The 21,894-nt window shown below is 39.7% G+C and overlaps 1 protein-coding gene across 1 annotated transcript in view; it reads left to right on the top strand.

Moving 5' to 3' along the window:
• The first annotated feature begins 386 nt into the window (after positions 1 to 386).
• Positions 387 to 21,894, top strand: part of TLL1 (tolloid like 1) — a 122,294-nt gene continuing 100,786 nt past the window's right edge. Inside the window, exon 1 of the mRNA XM_021555681.2 lies at positions 387 to 877. Coding sequence (XP_021411356.2) covers positions 616 to 877 — 262 coding nt within the window. The 5' untranslated portion in view covers positions 387 to 615. The remainder of the gene's footprint in view (positions 878 to 21,894) is intronic.

The raw sequence follows: 21,894 nt of genomic DNA, 5'->3' as shown, positions 1-21,894 counted from the left end.
CAGGCCAGAGACAGAGCTTAGAGTGTTTGTGCAGAGGGGGGCGAAACTCTGACACTTTGCTCCTTCCAGCATAGCTGCTGCCTCCCATCAGTAGAGCTCCGCGGTTTGCTGTAGTGCACCCCACCTCCCTCTCCCTCCTCCCCGCTCCCTTTTCTTCCCTTCCTCCTTTTTTTTTTTTTTTTTTTTCTCTTTTCCCCCCTCTCCCCGAGGTAGTTTGCTGATGTGCAGCCCGGATCCATCTTCTGGCAGCATCAGCGGGAGCGGGGTCGGCGGCGCGGCGGTCGGCGGGCGCGCAGCAGGGCGCGGGCCGGGCGCGGAGCGGGACGCGGGCAGCAGCAGCCACCGCCGCCGCCTCCTCCTCCGCGGGAAGTTTGGCTGGGTTTTGACAGAGGCGAGGGGAAGCCCTGACAGACAGGATCTCCCGGACTGAGTCCACCCCCTGCGCCCACCCACACACCCAGCGACTTTTCCCCGGCGAGGGGGCAGGGGGGGCAGCGACGCTCATGCTCCTCACTCTGTGTCGCACCCGCCTGACTGGGGCTACCTAGGGAGCACCGTCTCTTGGAAGAGCCTTGAGGTGGATAAGGAAAAAAATACCAATCTCCCCCAAAACCTATGGGTTCTCCATCCCTTACCCTCCTTTCCCAAGCCGGCGTGGACAGCAGAGCCGGCCGCCTAGTTCACCCTCGCCCTGCTCGCCACCTCTCCGCCCGAGGGAGGATGAAGATGCTTTGCTGGAGGATGGCACTGTGGCTGGCTGGGTGGACTGTCTGCGGGAAGCCTTCTTCCTGCTCTGGCCTTGATTATGATTACACTTACGATTTCACTGAAGAGGATAAAGCCGAGGCGATAGATTATAAGGATCCTTGCAAAGCCGGTAAGTGACTTCTACGTCTAATGCAGCTCCCCGCCCCCTCCCCAGATGGTGACTTTGTCTCTGCTTTATTTACGCGGGGTGCGTGTGGGGTTCCGGGCTCACCTGCTCCCTCCCGGGGCAGCAGCGGCGAGCGCAGCCGGAGCCCGGCGTCCAGCCGCCTTAGCTGGGGAAGGTGCCCTGGACCTGCTTTTCTGGGACTTCCCACTTACTTCCTACGCTCTCCGGCTGGGCTGGGAGAGAGGCGCGGCGGCGGGCAGGGCTGGACCGGCGGGCAGGGCTGGACCGGCCGCCAGCGCTCCGCGGCCCCGGGGCCGTCGTGCCGGCCGAGGAGCCGCGGAAGTTCGGAGAGCATTTCGGCGGGGCTCGAAGGTGTCGAGGCGGGACTGCACCCCGCAGCACCAGCCGGGAACACGGAGCAGCCGGCCCGGGCTCTGCCGGAGGGTGGCGGCTCCTCCCGGGGCCCTGCCCGCCCCCGCGGCGGGAGCGGGTGCCGCCTCCGTCTCCCTGTCGCCTTCTTCCATCCCAACCTGTCGCTCCCCGGCCGGGCACCCCTTGCCGTGGGCCGGGGCGGGTCCCATGGATGTGGATGCGCTAAGTGCGGCTCCGAGCGGGAGGGCTGCGAGGGATGGTGACTGTGCCGGGCTCTGAGCCGGGCGAGCCCGCGCGTCCCGCTGCCGGAGCCCGACTGGTGGTGCTGCGGGCTGGTTCCACAGCCTGTGCCGTGGGGCCTCCCGCCAGCTCGGTGCCTGACCTTTCTCCACTGTGCGGGAAGAGCTGAGGTACAGCCTCTTCTCACTTCGTACAGTGATTTTCTAGAACGTTTTTATCCTACTGATTTAGGACTGCAGCCTCTTTAATGTGAGATACAATTCTTCACCGATTAAAGTTCTCAGTAACAAGAACTGACCTCAGGAACCGGGTTCACTGGTATTTCATTAGACAAGTGTATCTCGATGATGCTTTTTTATCCTCCCCAAGGTGTTATCAGTGGCTGTCCATTCCCTACAGCTCTATTGTTAAACATGCGCTCAAGTTTTCTAGTGGCCTCCTTTGCATTAATTAGTTACTTTATATTCTGAAAACTAGTTCAGCCAAAGGTTGTGTTCTCTATATCTGCGTGGTTTTCTTTAATTTATTGAAGAGAATGTGGTGTACATATATGCCAGATATGCAGACGCTCTGTTTTTCTAATCACAAAAATATTTTGTTCCTAAGTGTGAATTGTTAAGTCTGACTTGCTTACAACAGAAGAATGTTCAAGTTCAAAAAGAACAGAAGCAGCTGCAATCAAAACATTATTTTTTCCTAAATTAACACTCACAAATAAGTATAAGTAACTGGTCATTTTTAACCTGAACTCTTTTCTTCTGGTCTGTAATTATTTAAGAAGATTCATATGCATCATTTCATATAATGAGAAGTTCCTGTTTACTCTCAGTTTGCTGTGGGATTCTTGTTTCATAGTGGGAATAATTAGCAATTATAATTCATGATACTAAGTGTTTTGAGGTTATGCATGAGAGAAAGACAACAGTAGGAGACTGCAATTTGATCTGCATTGCCAATTCTCTACCATCACTTTGTTTTGCCTGGAGAAAGAAGCATTTGTTTGGAAAATTTGGCCCGTAGAAACATTTTACTGAAGTTCTTACTTGTGCTGCTTCACAAGTATAGGGACCTTAGGTACTACAGGGACAAGAGATAGGTAGGTATACAAAGAGTTACCTGTGTGTAGTTCCTCTTAGTCTTAAAAGTTGTCACTTTGAGGTTGTCTATCCAGTAAAAAAACCTTTTTTTTTTCTTTGCTTCTTAGTGTGTGGTAGTTCTTCAGAAATAAAAATGCACCTCACTGTGTACCATGTACGCATCAGTTTTAATCAAAAATTGAAAGCTCTAGATATCAATGAAACTGATCCTCCAAGAGTATTTCCCAATTTACTTTTCCTGGTAGATCTTCCTTAAAGGCTCCATTAATCTCAGCCTGTAAAGTACTGGTGCCTGATCAAAGATGCTGGGAGCAGCGGGTGTTCAGCCTCTTTTTGCAGCATAGCCCAAGTGTGTGTTCTCCCTAGGTCAGCTCTTATCGTCTGGGGTGGGTTTTCAACTCCCAGGAGTAAATTTACTATCTCTGCCATTAGGATGGGTTCCGCAGTGAGGCCCTATAGAAGGACAAAGCCAGGCTTCACACTCAGGGGTGTGAGACGCTCACACTCAAATTTGTGTGTTCTATGCACAAGGTAACAGGATAAAATAAGTCAATTGTTGCTGAGATAACGCTCAAGGTATGCAAGCTTTGTAGATATAATTAACACCTGCTTTTACTGCATCTTGAGGGCCTGCAGCTGAGCCTGTAAAAGTGCCTTTTTTTTTTTTTTTTTTTTTTTGCTGTTCAGGCTGGTCAGTTGGGTCAGTGTTTTCTGTTAGGAATGAGATATGAGTTTCTGCAGCATAGTAAACACCCAAAGTCATTTATGGTTTTATCCAGTTCAAAAACTTCAGTGATACCCCTGCAAACATGTTAGAATAATTTGACCAACCACCAAATATGCTGATGCAAGATTATCTCACCTGTGTTTTAGAAGTTATTTGCATTCAAATTTTCTCCAGTGAGTGGTTTTTGCTGCTTAGTTTTTTACTGCATAGACTACGTTTGCAATCTTGTGACAGAAAGCACTGCCCATAAAGCGTGAGATCCATAGTTAGATGAAGTTATAATTCTATATCTCCTTACACATACCTGCCTCTGTTGAAAAAATGTTTTTTTGGTAGGTCCCTTTCTCCCTGTTTTATAGTGAAGAAACGGAAGGAATTTACCAGAAATACAATGTGACAGCTTTGTGGCTGTCATTACCAGGCACAAGGTGACTCCATATATGAGGAGTTATTTATAGGTATTCTGTGGGATTTTTTATGGGTACTATATGTGTGTTGTAACATTTTCAGAAGGAAGGGATCATTTTAGTGAATATGCCTAGATTCACACTGTTGCTTTGACTTAAAACTCCCAGGAGCAGCACAGTACAGGATGCTATAGAGGCTGAAAAGTATATTTTCTTAAAATATTTCCAGCTTTCTGAAAAATCTACAGATAACAGGTGTCTGTCAGATGCCCTGTAGCACTAGGAGGTGTTTCTGGAGCTGATGCTGTCATTTGCATCTAAAACAGCAGCTATTTTATGCAACACCAAAGTACAGTAGTAAAGCCAGCAACTGGGAGCCCTGGAGCTTCAGGGAAAAGAAGGGCCTGGAGAAATGTTGTGATGCTGTTGGGGAGACAACCTCTGGAAGGAAGCTGTTGACATTGTGCAGAAGAACTTGATGAGCTGTGTGGTTTCCCATAGGTTTGTCTGCAGACCTTTAACCTGTGTGTGAATTTTGGGTCACGCTGCTCCTCCTTGTAACAAGAATCCTGGCACACTGTAACAGCGGGATATGATGTAACACAGTTTCTGTGCTTCTGATGTCTCGGATATTTCCTTGTGTCTCTCTGCAGGATATTGCCCTCAGTGTTTACCGTTGTGAGTTCAAGTGTAAGGCATTCGTAGTTCATCTTCAAGATGTAATTTGCTAGAAGATGTGAAACTGGGAACGCCATACTCTAAATCTAAGGACATAGATCAGCATTTGTATAATCAGATATAATTCCAAAGAAGAAAATGCGGAGACAGATTTCAAGGGGCATCATCAGACTTTTCAGATTGCAGCATGCACCTGCATTTACTTGTCAATTCCTGAAATTTTTATTTTTTTCCATTCTTAACACAGTTTATAACTGATTCAGGATATCTGCTAAGAAATGTAGAGAGTGAGATGGCTAAGAAAATAATTTCCCATCCTGTAATACTTGTTCATAGCCTGCACTTAGTTGATAGTCAAGGTTTTTTGAAGGCTTTAGTTTTGTTTTCTCAACAACTTTGTTTTCCTAAAACAGAGCAAAGCAAATAAAAAAAGTGGGCGTACTCTGGTGTTCCAATTAAAATACCATGAACAGTGGGAGATTAGACAAGAAGTCTTAGTTCTGTTGTATAGCTACAGTGCTGAGCTCTGTTTCAGCCTCTGGACAGCTGACTGTCCTCAGATAAGTCTCTTTTAGCATTTCTTCTGTGAGGTATTTCACTTCCTAAAACAAATGTTAAAGGTTTGGGGAATAAACTTGTAGTTGGGATCCTTGGGCTATTATTTTTCCCTTTTGTGGGCCTGTCTTTTTTTTGCAGGGGTTGGGGGGGGGGGGGGGGCGGGGTTCGCACTGGAAATTTTGTCTTATACTAGGAGAAGTTCTCCCAAGGAAAACATCATTGAAACTTTTACAGTTTTCACTGCTGTTAGTTTGGATTACTCCCCTTGTGAAAACCCAGTTAATTGGGACTTTTTTTCCTTTCAAATGATGCATGAATTGCTTTTATTTTTTTTTCCCTCAGTAAAGCTAGATAAAAATGTCAAAAAGAAAGAATATTGTAAACAAGCAATTAAATTTACAGCCTTATACCTTGAAAGTTAGTTACCATGCAATTATTTGACTAAGAACAAATTCTGTATGTATGCATGCTTGTCTGGTTAAGAATTAGAGATAATTAAGTCAGGCTGTCCTTAGATGTCCATTTCTCCCTCCTGTGAGAATCTAAGGAACTAGTTTGTTTACTCTGCACCTTTATAAATAATAATAAAAAAAGTTTGGATTGTCCTTAATATTTCCCTCATCACTGAAGTGTCAAACCTAGTAATATATTTTATTTGTAAAATAGATGAACCGGAAAGATTGATGGTAAATGTTGAGTACAATTATTAAACAATGTCATCAACAATGTCATCAACAATGTAACTGCAGTCTAACTATTGTTTCCTGATGTTGTAGCAGGAACTTTCTATATGGCTACATTTTAATTTTAGTTTCCCTCTTGTGCTCTGGGACATGTGTTCAGTTGTAAGCACTCTAATTGTGCATTCTGGTGATAGGAAAATTCTTAAAACCTCTGATTCTGTATTTTGAATCTGTTGCATGATTTAGGTAATTGAGATCTTTCATATTTACAGTTCAGTCATGTAGTAGACTCTTAAAGCTATATTATGCAGTTTGTACTAATATAGAGGTTGTGCTGCTAATATCACTTGCCAGATTGTCAGGACTGTGACTGTTCATGTAGTAAATGCATAGTGTAGGCAGCTGAAAGAGAAACAAGCTTTTCTGAAGAGTCTTCCCAACTGGTTTCCATCTTGCTGTGGATAAATAAGTACTTAAATAAGTAAGTAAATAAGACTACTGACAAATTTAGCTTTTAGATATTTTTTCTCTCAGAATTCTCCACCGTTACTTTATCTTTTATACCCTTAAATGTGGTATCTCAACACCTTTGAAAGAGATTTGTGAGAACATAAAGTTCTTTTCCTCCTCAGCTTTATTGAAAAGATTAATTCATAAAACTCTGGGAAAACGACATTAAATGGATATGTTTTATGTTCTAACTTTGTGAATGTCCTTCCACACCAAAGGCTCAATTTCATGTCCAGACCACTTTCCATAGGCATCTGTTTCTGAATATATATATCCGGTGTGTCGAACGAGTGACCTGCAAGGAGCAGTATGACATCACTGCAAAATTAGTCTAATTGACAAATCTAATTGAGCTTGGAATCAAGTCCCCAAGGCAAACTGTGAAACATTCACCACACCTGGATATCTGTCTTATGTCATTGTGATTGCCCCTCTGGACAATAGGGTTGATAGGCTTATGACATCATTTCATTCACTTCTTTTTGGAGAGAAAAAAAATGGTGCGTTCTGTAAAATGGAAGAGCTGTAAGATTGAAGAGTCAACTTCTGGTTTTCACAAGCACAATGGACCCTGTGGAGAGGAAGACTTCTTTCTTCCCTTCCTGGATGCATTATAGTAGTCTAAATTTTATAACAGTGAATGAACAATGCAAGAAATCTCTAGTCTTTCTTTAGACAAGATGTATTTATGCTTAAACTGAAATAGCTTTTTATAGTCTGGCTTTCAACATAGAGAAAAATATTCTATTATTTATTTTTTGTTTTTAATATGTATTTGTAGAAAAGATAAATTCTAAGAGCAGTGTTACAGAGCAAAACTAAGTTTTGGCTTTTCAAAGCTTTCAGTTGGATGAGCAGCATTTCATAGGGTTTTTCAGACTTTTCTCAGCCTCTTTAGGAGATTTCTAACCTACTTGTTTCAGTCACTAGTGAATGCAGTCCATACACCCCATTCTTAACCAGAAGCAGCCTGTCTCCACCTCCCTACTACATCTCTTCGGAGTAACAGAACTGAAAGTGTGACTAGAGAAATCTTTGTTTATTTTTAGTTCTGTCTTGTCAGGATATTTTTCTTGGCTGAGAGTTAATGGCCAATCTGTTAATGTGTTTTAATGCATATCCATTCTTTGTGTCTGCTGTGTATCTTCTACTTCTTTTCCTATAATTTCTTTCAGTGTTACTATGGCAAGTTTCCTTGTTTCTGGATTCTCCCTCCACTGAAGTCACTTTTCACTTGTTTTTCAGCTTTTCCTCGGGCTGCCTGACCAGTCTTCTACTCCTGCCTGCTTTCTTCCCTCAATGTGTTATTATCTTGCTTACAATTATCAGTTATTCCCTCCAAATAGAACTTCTAGCTCATCATCAGGCTTTCTGTAAGATTGTCCTCTTGTGTTTTGATAGCTCTGTAGCAAAGAAACTGGGCACCTGTGTGCACAGCTGGAAACGAGGAGGAGGAGAAAGATGAGTGGGCTGTGTGTGACCAGCATGTTCTCAGAGGCCTCGTGCTGGATGCTCAGTGGGCTGCACTGATCTGTTAAGCACTGCACAGCCAGTCCCAAAATACCCAGCTACAAATGTTTATGTACAATGCATATGTGAGCCTCCTTCCTCTGTTGGAGTCACATACCTAAATATTAAGATTTGATGCGAAGACAGTCCCTTGCTGACCAAGAGGAACAGGAATACTCTAAGTACTTGAGGTGTAAAGGTTGTATAAATAGTAGCAGGGCAGAACAGGTTGAGCTGGGAAGTGTGAAGGTGGAGGCTGTGCTGGGGACATATGCAGAGTGTCGGTGTGCGACCCATGTGAGTGATTGCTCCTGCAGGCTGCTGCGGAGGCAGCTCCCACTCAAACAGATACTCTCAGATGGCTTTTTGGGGGGGAGTTTTGCCTGAGTAATGGTCTGCAAGTGCAAATGTTGAGTGACTATGAGTATCAGGTGTTTGAAAATATTTGAGCACAATCAGATAGCTCTTACAGGGCAATAATGCTCCAAAATGTACGTTTGTGGGTTTTCTCTTCAATATTACAAAACAGAGACTGTCAAGACCAGAATGCCAAAAAATCAATATTATTCTAAAAGAGCTCCTAATTTTATTCTTGAGGTGTGTGAAAAATGATGCCTAATAGGATATGCAGTGTCTATTAAACCAGTTTCTTTGCTATAAATACTTTAATGATAAAAAGGTCCATCAATAATTGATTAGAATTGATTTAGAATTTTTTCCCTTCATTTTGATGGTCATAAGTGATGCCTGATCAGGAAATAATAATCAAAATCAGGATACAAAATTGCAAAGGAAGGAGGTTTATTTTAAAATTCTTTTTCCGTGCATTTAAATCTGACTTTGGAAATTCTCTATCTTGCTCTCCTTATGAATTTCATGTCTTCCTACAAAAACTGAATGACAGAGACACATTGCTGCATTTGAAAGGTGCCAGTGCCACTCCAGCCACATTGTGATTTTTGGATATTGTAAATTGCATTGTGGAACCTAAGTATCAGCTTTTGTAAGAAGTGAGGTGACAGGGACAAGGACATCAGCTGGGCAGGTTGTATCAAAATAGTTGCCCAGACAAATTACATTATTCTCATGCTGGTAGCAGCAGTTAAATATATTCCTAATAACAAGTTTAATTGCTAGCAAACAAGAATATATCCATTTTATTGGTGTCTGATGTTTTAATTTTTGCTAGTTAGGTGGGTTCTTGCTCTCATGGGCACTTGCTGTCATAGTAGCACTAAAGATCTTCCACACTTTTCCACTTTCCCAAAAATGTATAAGGAATTTTGCTTAGGGCACAGTGATTATCCAAAGAGTGGCCAAAGGGCAGAACTTCTGATGTTTCCAGATGATGTATTCAGATAAGCAATGATAATAATTTCAGATAGTTCTTATATAATATCTAGATTTATTTAAACAGTTTACTTGCAGAGTGAATTATATTTGCTTTCATGAAGAGTAGTTTTAGAACAACTCTTGAGTGTGAGAACATGACGATGGACTGCCCAATTTCTCCATCTGGTAAAATGTCCTTATATTTATAACAAATTTGCATACATCTTCTTTTTCACTTGTACTTACTTTTTTCCCTTACTCAACATTACTCCTACAATTGTGCACATATTTCAGCTTTATTTGTAGGTAGGTTATGCCACCCTACTTTACAACTGTTTCCATACTTATAATTCTGCACTTCATCCCTTGCATAAATGTATAGGCAAATGGATAAATTAGGTATCTTGTGTTCAGGCAATATGCTGAGCCCTTTTCTAATGAAGAGCATAGTATATTTCCATGAAAAATTGCCAGCACCATGTTGATGGCATGTTACCCATTGTTTATGATCTTAAGTTTAGTACCAGGATCTCTGATATGTACATCAACCCACCCTTTTGTCATAATATAAACTACTCAGTCTTTAACTGTGGAACTCTTCAAGACTGATTCAGGACTGAGTTGTGGAATCCTTTTTCTGTTGTTACTGATATGCCATAACTGCATTATGTTCTGATAACTTACAGAGCTTAATCTTTTATACTTGGAAAAGAAATTGTTAAAGAAAAACCCAGAATAAACCCTTAGACAGAAAATATTAATTCAGCCTGTAAAACGCTAAGGAATGAGTCTTACGTGGATATTTAATTCCTTCAAGGTTGCATCATTAGAAAAACTGTTTAACAAAAACAGGGTAAAAAGGTGTTCAAGATAGCAAAGACAAAATGAAAAAGAAAGAACATGATAAACATGAACAATTTCAGAAATTATACAAGAAGATTAAATAGAAGATATTTGTTTCTACTTCTATTAGTCTGTTTAATTCTGAAGTGGAAAATTCAAAACAGAGACGTGGGGATTTTATGCAAGTTCTTTTTTAGATTGAAATCTGCTAAAGGATTCCATGGAGTCAGTATTTCGTTATATGATATGACATTTACATAGGTAGCAGGAATATCTGGAGGGCTGATATTTAGTAATGGTAGCAATAGTGATTTTCCAGTGGATATGTACCTCAGGCTTCAGAGTTCAAGCCAGTATTTAGTAGCTTTGAAACAAAGATGAACCCTAATATGTGGCAAGATTATGCCTGTCTACCTACTGCAAATTCTTGTTTCTTTCTGTGAAGCAGCTGGTGGTGACTGCTGTCAAAGACAGGACCTTGGATATGATCCAGTGTTGCAGTTCCTTTGTTCCTCAGCCATCCCTAAGTGCTATTTCAAAAACTCCTGTCTTGTAGCATGCCTAAAAGATAAATGCAATTTAGCTATTTTGGGATGTGAATGAATTTCAAAGCTCAATATCACTGAAAACACATTGACCAACTATAGCTGATGAAAATGAATGTATGCAGGCATACAAGAAGAAAACTGTGTTTAGCTATGTCTATAGATTGTCAGTATGGGTCCAGTGGATCACTTGTACACATTTATCTAAAAACCACATGTATGCACACACTCACCTGTCTACCTAAGGAGGTACCATGGAAGCATAGATGCCTGTAGAACTATCTATAGAGGCTCTTTGAAGGCATGTGTTCAGATTGTGTGGGTGCTTTTCTTCTTTTTGCTTTCCCCCCATTTATAAATGCCAAGGTAACTTGTGTGTAAATCTAACCTAGAGGCCATTAGACTCAGTGTGAGTGTTTCCAGTTACTTCAGAGATCATGTTTATAGGTGAATAAGTAATAAGCAGAGCTGACTAATTCAGTTCTGTGTACTTGGGCTATGGCTTACTTGTATGCATGTGCTCACATGCTTTGCAGGCACATCAATGAAAGCAGTTGGATTTTTGCCCCAGTTTCTGTAGTTGTCATCACTAACACAAGAGTATCAAGAAATCTTGCATTCAGTGACCTTGTGATTACAGGCTCTTTCTTGCTGGACTGGGGTGTGAAAAAAATCCAGCAGCTTGAAGAGCATCTGATTTTCTCTTTTTTTTTTCTCCTTTATGAGAAGCCACAGGATAAGACTGGATTTTGATTACTGCAACAGTTTCTCAACTGTTAGAGATAGGTTTCTTATCATAACTGAATAATCTATTAACTGGGCAATCTGATAAATGGCTCAAGATGCTGAAGAACATGATGGTTGCAGTTGCATATACAGTTCCTTATATGTATAATTTCAAGAAATGTAAAGTCAAAGATAAGAAGCCATTTGTTACAAAATACAGCAGGCATGTGAAACTGGTATCAGTCATGTACCATTTAGGTAAAGTTTGACAAGCCCAGAAATCTTCAATCACAATCAAAGCACTGAAATCTTCAGGGATTTGCAATATCCCCAAGATAATACATTTTATAATCCAGAGGCTGCTGGAAGCTGAAGAGATCTTGAAAATTAGGAGGAACAAGTGTACTAATATTCCCATTTATTTAGTAAATGGAAGAAAGTATTTTTTTCCCCACAGCTATGTGCAGTTTGGATATATTGGGAAAGCTCTAGATTGCTGTGTAGAATTAAGTAATCTTGTAACATAGCCTAACTCTGTGCAAATCTTGCATTTAACCACATAGTTTATTACTTTCGTGTTTTGAAAACTTCTGTTTTCTTTCTGATGTTGTTTCTTCAATGTGTTGAACTTAAATCATAGCCAGAATGAGAAAAGCAGATGATAAACGAGTCTAGATTTGACTTAGGATTCTTGTTGAAGAAAGTTCTTTGCTTTAGTCATGGAGTTTTCTGGAGTTACTTGGTAAGGAAAAGAAGTAAGGAGAAAAATCTTTCCCCCTCATGAAAAAATTAACTTTCTACAGTTTTTTGATCCTTTGATTACTAAATGACAGATGCAGTAGAGATGCACAGAGAGTAAGAGAGGAGTTTCTTGTGTTTTTTTCCAGTGTTTTAATGCATTCTTGAGGATAGGATGAGACCTTTTCACACATGAAATGCAGGTGAAAATACAGGAACCTAGTCCAAGTTGTTTGGATGTTTTCATTCATGATACCTTTAATTTGGAAGAAGCTGAATTAAATATGAATTGTAGTGCTGATGGATCACAGTCAGTGTGTCTACACAAGTGAAGCATGAGTAAAGAGAATTTATAACATACGCTTCCCTTTGCATTATGGAAGAGAGCCAAACACAAAGATGCCTCCTAGATCAGTAATGTGTTTATGGATATAGGCAGATCTTTTAGCTAAAGCTAAAATGTTAGGGAGAAATGCAAGCTATTCTATGGTGCTTTAAATCAAAAATGTGGAGAGCCAGCTAAAGTCGTGACAATCTTTATCAACTTGGACAAAATTAATTTTTCTTGGCTATTTTTTGAGATTTTAATAACGTGTCTTAGATTTATTTGGTATATGGTATAGCATTCCATCACATATAATGTATTTTTACTGATTCATTGATCTAGACATTCTAGGTTCAAGTTTGTATAAGAAATTGAATACTTTCCTGAATGACTCACACTTATAATCAAGTCTTTCCAAATATTTTGTTTGTCTTTCCTAATTATGAACAAGGTCAGACTAAATAACAGCCATAAGGAAAAAAATCAACAAAAATAAACATAAATAGTAATCCTTAATTCTAACTACATAATCTTGTAGAAGAAGAAAAATTATTTGACCCTTGGTTTCTGCTCACATAATCTGGCTTGACTTCAGTGATCTAAAGTATCCTAGGAGTTTTATCAGTGGAGAAATGTTTTTCTCCTTCCAACAAGCATATGATGTGTCATCAAAATTAGCAAAGACCTAGATGAGATTTTGGGTGCACTTGCAAATGCTAATGAAAAAAGTTAACATTCCCATTCTTTATGTGATTCATCACTTGTGATTCCTTTTATGCTGTACTGATATGGAAATAGCTGGCTGTCCATTGGAAAGGACAATATGCAATATTTGCTCCTGCAAATAATAGAGCTACAGGTATTCCATGCCCCCCAGCCAAAAAAAAAACCACTGCATCTTTCCTTCCTGGCCTCTTCAGGATCACTTCTGGATTTAGTTTCCCTTCCTGCTTGTTGTCTGAGGAGTCACAGGTATCTGTGTTTTAGGTTGGACAAGTGCTTAGAGAAATCACAGAGAATGGGTTATTTGCCAGGAAAAGCCAGTAATCAGGTAAAACTGAGATGCAAACGATAAGTAAATTATCCTGTACTGAGCCTTCTGCAGCCACAGATGATTTCCAGCAGAAATTTCTGTGAGGGCTTTTTTCCTGCAGATCAAACTGCTCTCTGTAGTTTATCTGCTGCTAAAGTAGTGACTTTTATCTAATGATACACATATTGAAATTCCTAGTGGTATTTTGTTCCAACCTGTTGTTCAGTTAAATATGGATGAATTGCTCTTGCACAGATCTTTTAGTTTTGCTTTTGGACACTGCTGTGGATTGTTCAGTAGCTCTTACACCTGGAAAATGCCTTGGCTTATAAAGATTTTGTGTAAGGAAGTTTGTTATGCTTTTTCTTTCTGTGAGATTGGTCAAAGGAAAGGTAGCTACCTTCCTTGCAAACTTTGAGTTTCATCTCTTTGGACTATCATAGCTAAAATAGCAGTGCCTTGTATCCTGCCATGGGATACAGCAGATCCAGCAGGTGGGATGTGGAAGAACCTGAAGCAATGATATGTTACAGACCCAAGGCTGTGTTGGATGGGCCATGATGTGGCCTGTACAGCAGGGAGCTATGCTCTGGGCAGGACCCACAGCAGCCAATGAAGGAGTTTTGTTTTGGGGTTTCTTTCCCTCCATGATAAAGTAGTGTTTTCATTTTTTATCTGACTTTTGTGTCCTGGCACATTTATGTATGAATACTAAATGATTTATGTGCTGCAACCTATAAGACTGAACTCTTCACTCAGGCTGTCCTTCCTCTTAGTATTTCCCGTTACTTCTAATGAGATGAATGGCATGGTGGTGTTCACCTTAATGAAATCAGAATATACAGCTGAAGAAAAATTTTTGTTTAGGGTTACTTTACTGAAACTTACTGGAGGTGTATTTTTTTTCAACAATCCATTACAGTGGAGTCAAGAGGTAACTGGTTCATTATGGTGTAACTGAGTTTTTTGGTGTTTTATATATATATATATGTGCAAGCATTATATATGTGCAAGCAATGGGAGAATCTTTTTAAAGTGAATTCCCAAGCATGATCAGCTGTTTTAAAGCAAAGAAATAGTTGTTAATACATCATAAGAAGTTGAAGTTGATACACAGTAATAATCCATGTTGTTTAACCAGGCTCTTTGAATTGGATGCAAAGAAGAACTAATTTTAAAAGCTTTTGTTGTCGCCTTTACAGTGGGAAATTATATGGAGAGAAGATGTTGTAGCAAGGGGGAGCATAGAGGAACTGTTCTGTGCTGCGAGCCAAAGGACATCATTAGGAACACTCCTATTATCTGGAAGCCTGACTTCCTGTCTCAGTTTCCTCGTGGGTCTCAGTGAATGGCAGAAGAAATGGAACACTTTCCTGCTTGGCCAAAAGCTCTGCTAAATTACTCCTTTGGCTGTGTGCCACACCGTGCTCTGGAATAAATCCTGCAGCTCCCCCCTGAGCTTGGAGGGTACTTGCTGTATTTCCTTGGGGCTGGTGGAGTGAAGTTTAGGAAGTTTGGGAATACTGTAATGCTTCAGGTGTCCTTTTATATATCTTGAAAAATTCTTTTTGTGATTGAGACCAAGAGATGCATTGACATTTTATTAATGCAAGCTTTCATGGGATGTTAAAGAACTGCAAGTATGTTAGGATTTTCATATTTGGTAAATGATTTTACTACAATGAAAACAGTGTAGCGTGTCTTGTAAAATCTACCAGAAACATGTAGAGTAAGACGTTTTAGACATGCATTCAACTAAATAGCTAATTTTTTGGATTTTTTACACATAGTTTTAGCACATCAACTAGTGTTTATGTGCTAAAGTTATTTTATTACTTTTATTGTAAAGTATAAAAATAAGGTAGTAAAGATTTTTGTATATAGAATAAAACAAATTTCAATGTGGTAGATGATACATCTTTTATGCCTAGAGTGGAGTTTAAATATTTTTTTCTTTCTTTTAATTTCTGGTCTTTGGTACATTCTTTAACATGCATATTAGCCACAGAAACTTGCAGTATCTTCTCTTAGCTCTGATTTTAATTAAAGCTTCAGCACCGAACTTTTGATTCAGTTGTTACTGTCAGTTTCTGTACTTTCTATTTTAACTACATTTGGCAAATAAGAACCTCGCAGCTGACTCAAAGGAAACTTGGCAAAATATACACAATTTCCCAATAGCCTTTCTCTATAACAGAAGATATATGGGACAGTGTTTAATAATTTTTGTCTTGTTTTGCATCCAAGAAGAAAAATATTCTTAATTATCTGGAGCAGGGAAATGCTTACCATAGTTAGTGTTCTGTATGTGTCATCTTTCAAGGGTGACAAGCAGCTGTCCAGATGGTAATGTTGAGCATACTTGAAAAAAAATACAAAAAATACCTAATGCCACTGGTATATTTCAAGAAGTATTGATCAGGTTCTGGTTTGTTCAGCTTGTTTTGTTTTGTTTTTTTCCCCTGTTAGTTTGCCTCATAGTTTTTACTGTGTGTTCCTTGTTCAGGCTTTCCTGAATTTCAATGCAGACTTACTCTGCATGACTTCCATGGTGTACCAGCACGGAGGGTGGTGTGAAACAAACACTTCTGCCACTGGAACAGCTGTCAGCTTCATCTGTGGGAATGCAATTGTGCCATACAGGCTTGATGCTGAGGTCACTGGTTTTTTTTCCAAGGGAACAGAAGTGCTGGATTATACTTATCATGCCAACCCATCCTGTAGTCTGTCTTCAGACTCCTTTGTGTAGGTGGCTAAATGCTTTCTAACATTTCTTTTTAAAGCCCTTGGCTGACAATCAGTGCTCCCAGCCTTGATACCTGTGCATTTTGAGACTTGGCACTAGTGGAGGCATAGGGGATGGCCTTTCCTATCCGATGGGTAAAGGAGGAAAGCAGAGAGTTCCTTTTTTATGGCAGTTTATTCATATTAAGGTCATGATTTTGAAAGCTGAAAGTTGGGAGATCTCATTTATTCCCATTGCTTCCTGTCCCTGAACAGCAATACAACCTTGTCCTTTCTGCTGCACCTAAGAATTCTCTCCCAGATGTTATTTTCCTGTCTCCTCCTGATTCAGAGGAAGATGGAGAGACTGAACTGTGCTTGTCCACAGTTTTCAGAGAGTCACTGGTAAGATGCCACCAAAAGTTCTTCAACGTTTACACTCATGGCACAAAATATAAGATTTCCACTAACACAGTGCAGAAATGTTGATTTGTATTGTTAACATGGGTGTATCTCAGAGTCTGTAGTTAATAATTTCTGGTTATTTTAAAAAGGTGTAATGTGGTTACACATTTTAAATAAAAAAACAAAAAACCCCACCCTCCTTCATTTTTTGAGCTCCAAGGAGAGACAACACTAAAGGTGTAGAAGGCACTGTAAATACATATTTCCAAGTTATTTTGATTCTGTATTTATTTTAATTCACTGTATTTTTATTTTTTGTGCAAGAGGAACTCCTCCAACCTTCTGTGGTCTAAATTAATTCCTATAATTCAATGTAGATGTTCTTTCTGAGAAAAAAAATTATAAGCTAGCAAATTCTGCTATTGCCCTTCTAACAGGACAGAATTTGGCTCAACTATTTATATTATTTTCATCCTAACTTTTGAAGTAAGGATCTGGGTCCAATATTAAAGCTTTACCTTTTAAAAACACAAGTGTATTTATGTTTTACCACTATTGCATATCATCATATTATTGATGTTTTTCTGACACTAATGTGGGAGAAAGTATGTCTTTAGTAGACAAAGGGTACTGCCAGTTTGTGAGAGGGAGTAGTGTTTCTTTATGTAGACTGGTCTGTAAATTGATTTGGGGTGGATTTAGCTTGTAATAAAATGCAATATTGGTGCACCCAGTGACATGGCTGTGAGGAAAGCTTGCCAGTGCATCACAGGCTTGTAGGTGTAAACTGAGTTAAAAGCTGTCCCAAAGAGGACTGCCTGAAGGAGATTGTTAGAGTTTGCCCTGACTAGATCTGTCAAGTTTCTGTTCACCAGCAAAGCTAGAAGAGTAGTAAGAAACTGGGTAATTCTAAAATTCTTATTCCAGTTGTTGCTTATATAAATGACATTTTGTTTAAATTCTTATGTATTTGGGTAGCTGTGGCAGTTTCAATTTTTTTAGATCATCAACTTAGACTTGAGATACTTATTGTAGTAAAACGTCAGCAAGTCTTGGTTATAAAATGTCTCCTTTTGCACTGTCAAAATGAACATAATGTGGTTACAAAGCTAGACTGCGCTCTCAGTCAGCTCCTTAAGGTCAGTTAAACTGAGGGTGCTGGAACATCTAGCTGTAGTATATGTTGACACAGGAACAGTTTGATAGACCAACTGTAACTTGAAGAAGTGTATGAACTTGGGTTTTAATTGTGAAGGTTTAATGTAATTTGGTAATAATGCAAATTAAAAATGGGAACTTGCTCTCATTTTGTGTTCTAGGTAAAATCTTATGGAAGTGTTTGCCAGCCACTTCACTGGTTTACAGGACAAACTAATATTAAATTTAGGGGAGTAAAATTTGTATGGAGGTACTTTGTATTTGAAGATGACTTGCTTTAAAAGCTTACTGATCTTTGCACTATGCAGATTTTTCCTGGAAACAACGTATGTCTTTGTATGCCTTTCAATCCATTTACTGTATTACAGAAATGTTTGTGGTATAGGAGCTCGTGTTATTACAAAACAAGCTATTCCAGAGTGAACTGCAGGTAGTAGTGAAAATGTTGCTAAAGGTAGAAAGGACATAGATTTCATTGTTTCAATGTCCCAAGCAGCTGAGGTCACTTGGCGTGTTCAGCCCAGAGGAGACTGAGGGGAAGGGCAGGCGCTGCTCTCTTCTCTTGGTGACCAGCGAGAGAGCCAGAGGGAATGGCCTGAAGGTGTGCCAAGGTTGGTTTAGGAAAAGCTTTCTCACCCAGAGGGTGGCTGGGCACTGGGACAGGCTCCCCAGGGAAGTGTCAGAGCACCAGACCGGGGCAGGGGTCTCAGATTCATGGCGAGGTTCTAGGGGAGCTCCTGTGCAGCACCAGGAGTTGGACTCGGTCTTTGTGGGTCCCTTCCAACTCGGATTCTGCAAAAAAACACTTCAGCTGCATTATGTGAAGCAAGGTAACCAGTGAAACAGCTGGCCCTTTCTGTGTCATATCTGTCATTTAGGGTCTTGCTCTCAGATCTAGCTGTGTGTCTTGGCTTTCAGCAGCAGCAAGCAGCAGGCCTGTGCTGCCTGCTGCCAATGCCCAGTGAAAATATTCACTCTCGGGGGACTCCAATTCCCTGATATACAGAGGTTAAGATGGAGTAAGAAGAAATCACCATAAAACTGAGACTTTGTGGTGACTCTCAAGGTTTGGCGCTGTGGAAAGCAGTTCCTGTTGCTCAGTCTCTTAAAGCTTGAGCACAGAAAAAGTGGTATGGACTGAGTAACAGGCTGGGACAAACTGTAGGAGGGTGAGAAACTGGATGGCAGAGGGAAAACAAAATGATGCCTTTGCTCTGCAGTTGCTGGGTAATTCCTAGAAAAACTAGAATTCATTATAGCCCAGTTAAATGGTTCCACACACAGCTGGTTACTCTTTTTGCATGTCAGGGACAAGTTTTGGTAAAAATGACATATTCTAAAGCATACAGGTCCCTCTCTGTGGTTAAATCACTTTTCCAGACAGTTTCATGTTCAAATTTGAGTGTTACAGCTCCTCAGTTTCAAAGATATTTTTTTCTTCCACACTGGCCCTCCTCCTTTTCTACTCAGGACAAGGTTAAATTTTGTTGTTGATAAACAATAAATATTTTATTTTATTAAAAAAATAATTATTAAAAAACTCTGTCTGTGTACAGAGCCTTTTTAGGTTTGTCTGTTAAAATGTTTCACAGAGGTATTTAATGAATTCCAGGATTTCTGTCTCCTCATCTTTTAGGGGGATATTGCTGGAACGCAGTCTTTTAAATTTGCTTTTGGTGAATGAAAATTTGGACAGATCAATTTTGTTTGTTTCTTTTCTAGTTAGACACATTCATTCCTGAACAGTCTCTGAAAGCTTTTATTGCCCTCTCAGCCCATCACAGACATCCTTCCCAGGAGTGCATCTCATGGAGTCAGGCTGTTGTGCACCAGTAGTCTGGAACAAGGCATCACCTTTCAATTTGCCCAAGACGCAGTTTTGTTAATGGAAACAGCAACAAATAAAAGCTTGAACCATGACTTCTGAATAATCAGGTAAAGTTTCTTTAGTGTAATGACCTTTACCTTCCATCAGCATAAAAAACACCCCAAAAGGCAGTAACAGAAAAATAACTTTCATCTGACAAACCGCATTCACCTTTGTGAAACAGAATTGCTGTGTAGCATCTCCCATCTATCCAGTATAATTTTGTTTTCCAGTGGACTTCCCTTCTAGAGCTTGCAAGTTATAAGGTTGTCTCTGGTTTTGTTCAATATATTTAGAAAAGATCCTATTATGTTTTTCTTTTCTTTTATTGTTTATACTGGCTGAAAGAACAAAACTACAACTTTCATCTCAGGTTGGAGCATAATTCGGTGTGATTGCTCAGCTTCTGATCTCACTACCAAAAACGTCTTCTTTTAGGAGCTGATAAAAATATTTGGCTCTGTTTCACCTCAGCCACTCTTGGCAGTTCTTCATCTGATCTACTGGGGTTTCCATCTGCTCTTTTATGCTGCAGTTTCTTCTTCAGGCCCCAGTTCAGCAACAACAATTGCAAATAAATGAAAACATCACTGATTTTTCTGAGGGTATGAGGTTGGATGCAGGTGCTATTCTGCATCTCTGGCAGAAACTTCCAGGATTTTATCTCATTGCTAAAAGGGAGAATATGGCAATTCCCTGAGGCTTTGAGTATTCCTTTGTTCTTCCTCCCTCACAGGTGTCCAAAGATTTAACCTGGAGCTGTATACACTACTTAAACCTGAAACCAACAAATCTATGAAATTAAATATGTTACAAGGGCTAAGGAATTTTTTTTAATCTAATGAACTTTTCAAATTGAAGTCCTCTTAGTTACAGAAAAAAGTGTATGAATTCATGTGAAGTTAGATTTATTAAAAAGTTTTTGTTAAGTTTTTTCCCAGTAACTTATGTTATTTAGGCACTTTTAACTTAAAAAAATTTCACAACTCATAATAGGGGTTATTGATGCTGAATAATCATTTGCTCTCAAGTTATTAAGCTGCTAACCAGCACTCTACATTATATTAAAAAAAAAAATTACACATATACATGACTGTCTGCTTACTTATGTATTCCACTTTCAAATGTGTTTGCCATTTCACAGCATTTTTCACCTCTTATCCATGGATTTTTTTTTTTTTTTTTTTACAGAAAGCACAATCAAAGTTTCCTTCATCATCTAGCTGGTGAAAATGTAATTGTAGTTGTGTAGTGCTGGTGTACCAAAAGGCATATCATTATAGCGAAACCCCTATATTCATTACTTGTAGGAGACAGCTTGTCTGACTTAATGTAAAGCTTAATCAGAAGGTTTAAAAGGGGAAGTAACAGAAGAAAAAAGACCTTAGTAGTGAATACATGCATAATGAATTGATTCATTCAGTGCTTTCCTTGTATTTTTTTTTCACTTGCTCTTGCAATGTACATTTTGTCATACTGAGAATTTAATTAATGGTAGGGAAAAAAAAGGTAATAGTCCTGTGTCAGCCTAGCACTGACATTTATGACAGCCTCCTATTGAGTTAGCAGGTTTTTTTTTTTTCCTATAGAATGCTGACAACTTATCATGTAAAAGCTTTTTAATAACTTTAACAGCAAAAAAGATTATTGAACAAAAAAGTGGTTTAATAAAGATCTTTACATTATCCATTCCCTGAAGCATGTCTTCTACACAAGCTCTTGGTTTCCTTTCAAACAGCTATTTTATATATTCCATTAGTACTTTTTGCTGTCTCAGAGCTATTGTGTAAACTAGAGATAGTTTTACAGCAGAAGTGTATATGACAGATTTTTTTTGTTTAAATTTTATCTTGCTTTCACTTTCAAAAATACCCATGGATAGAAGTGCTTTCCTTTGACCACTAAAATAGTCAGAATGTAATATTCTGCTGCTTGTACTGGAGATGAAGCTGAGGGAGCCTAAAACATCTTCTAGACTTTAAAAGAGGGGATTTGCTAATACGTGTTGGCAAATCAGCTTTTCATGGTGTTTTCAGGCACAGTGATGTGATCATGGTAGACAAAACCAGGAGGAGAAATGCTGTACTGATTCACCTTTCATTCCTTACTCCCAAATGCTAAGTCAGCTTTTAGCATTTCCTACCAACTCTGAGAGTTGAAGGCAGGTGGTTCTTTCTTTCCTGCTATACCTGGGGCAGCTGCTGGAAGAAAGAGGAGTGCAAGTGGGAGCATTGCATCAGCACTCAGCAGAGTTTGCAGACCTGATGGCTACAGCTGTGAGCCTCTTAGCCAGTGCAATCTTCTGCTTTTCTCTCTCTAGTGCACCTTGCTGATTAAGGATGCTTTCTCTCTTCTGTCCACTTTAGAGTGTAAGAAGTCACCTGGTGTGTGGAGTCTGCATGGGAAGCTGCCTGTTATTCTTTCCAAAAACAGAAGGGGAGAATTGATTCATCCTTCATCACAGTGGAAACTTGTTCCCTGCTTTAAGCCCTAAATTAAACTTGGCAAGACTTGATGTGCCCTGAGTCACGAGAATCTGTTAG

The sequence above is a fragment of the Lonchura striata genome, chromosome 4, assembly GCF_046129695.1.
Source record: "Lonchura striata isolate bLonStr1 chromosome 4, bLonStr1.mat, whole genome shotgun sequence".
Classification (NCBI taxonomy): domain Eukaryota; kingdom Metazoa; phylum Chordata; class Aves; order Passeriformes; family Estrildidae; genus Lonchura; species Lonchura striata.
The sequence above is the reverse complement of the archived record's forward strand: the minus strand, read 5'-3'. Positions and strand labels throughout refer to the sequence as shown.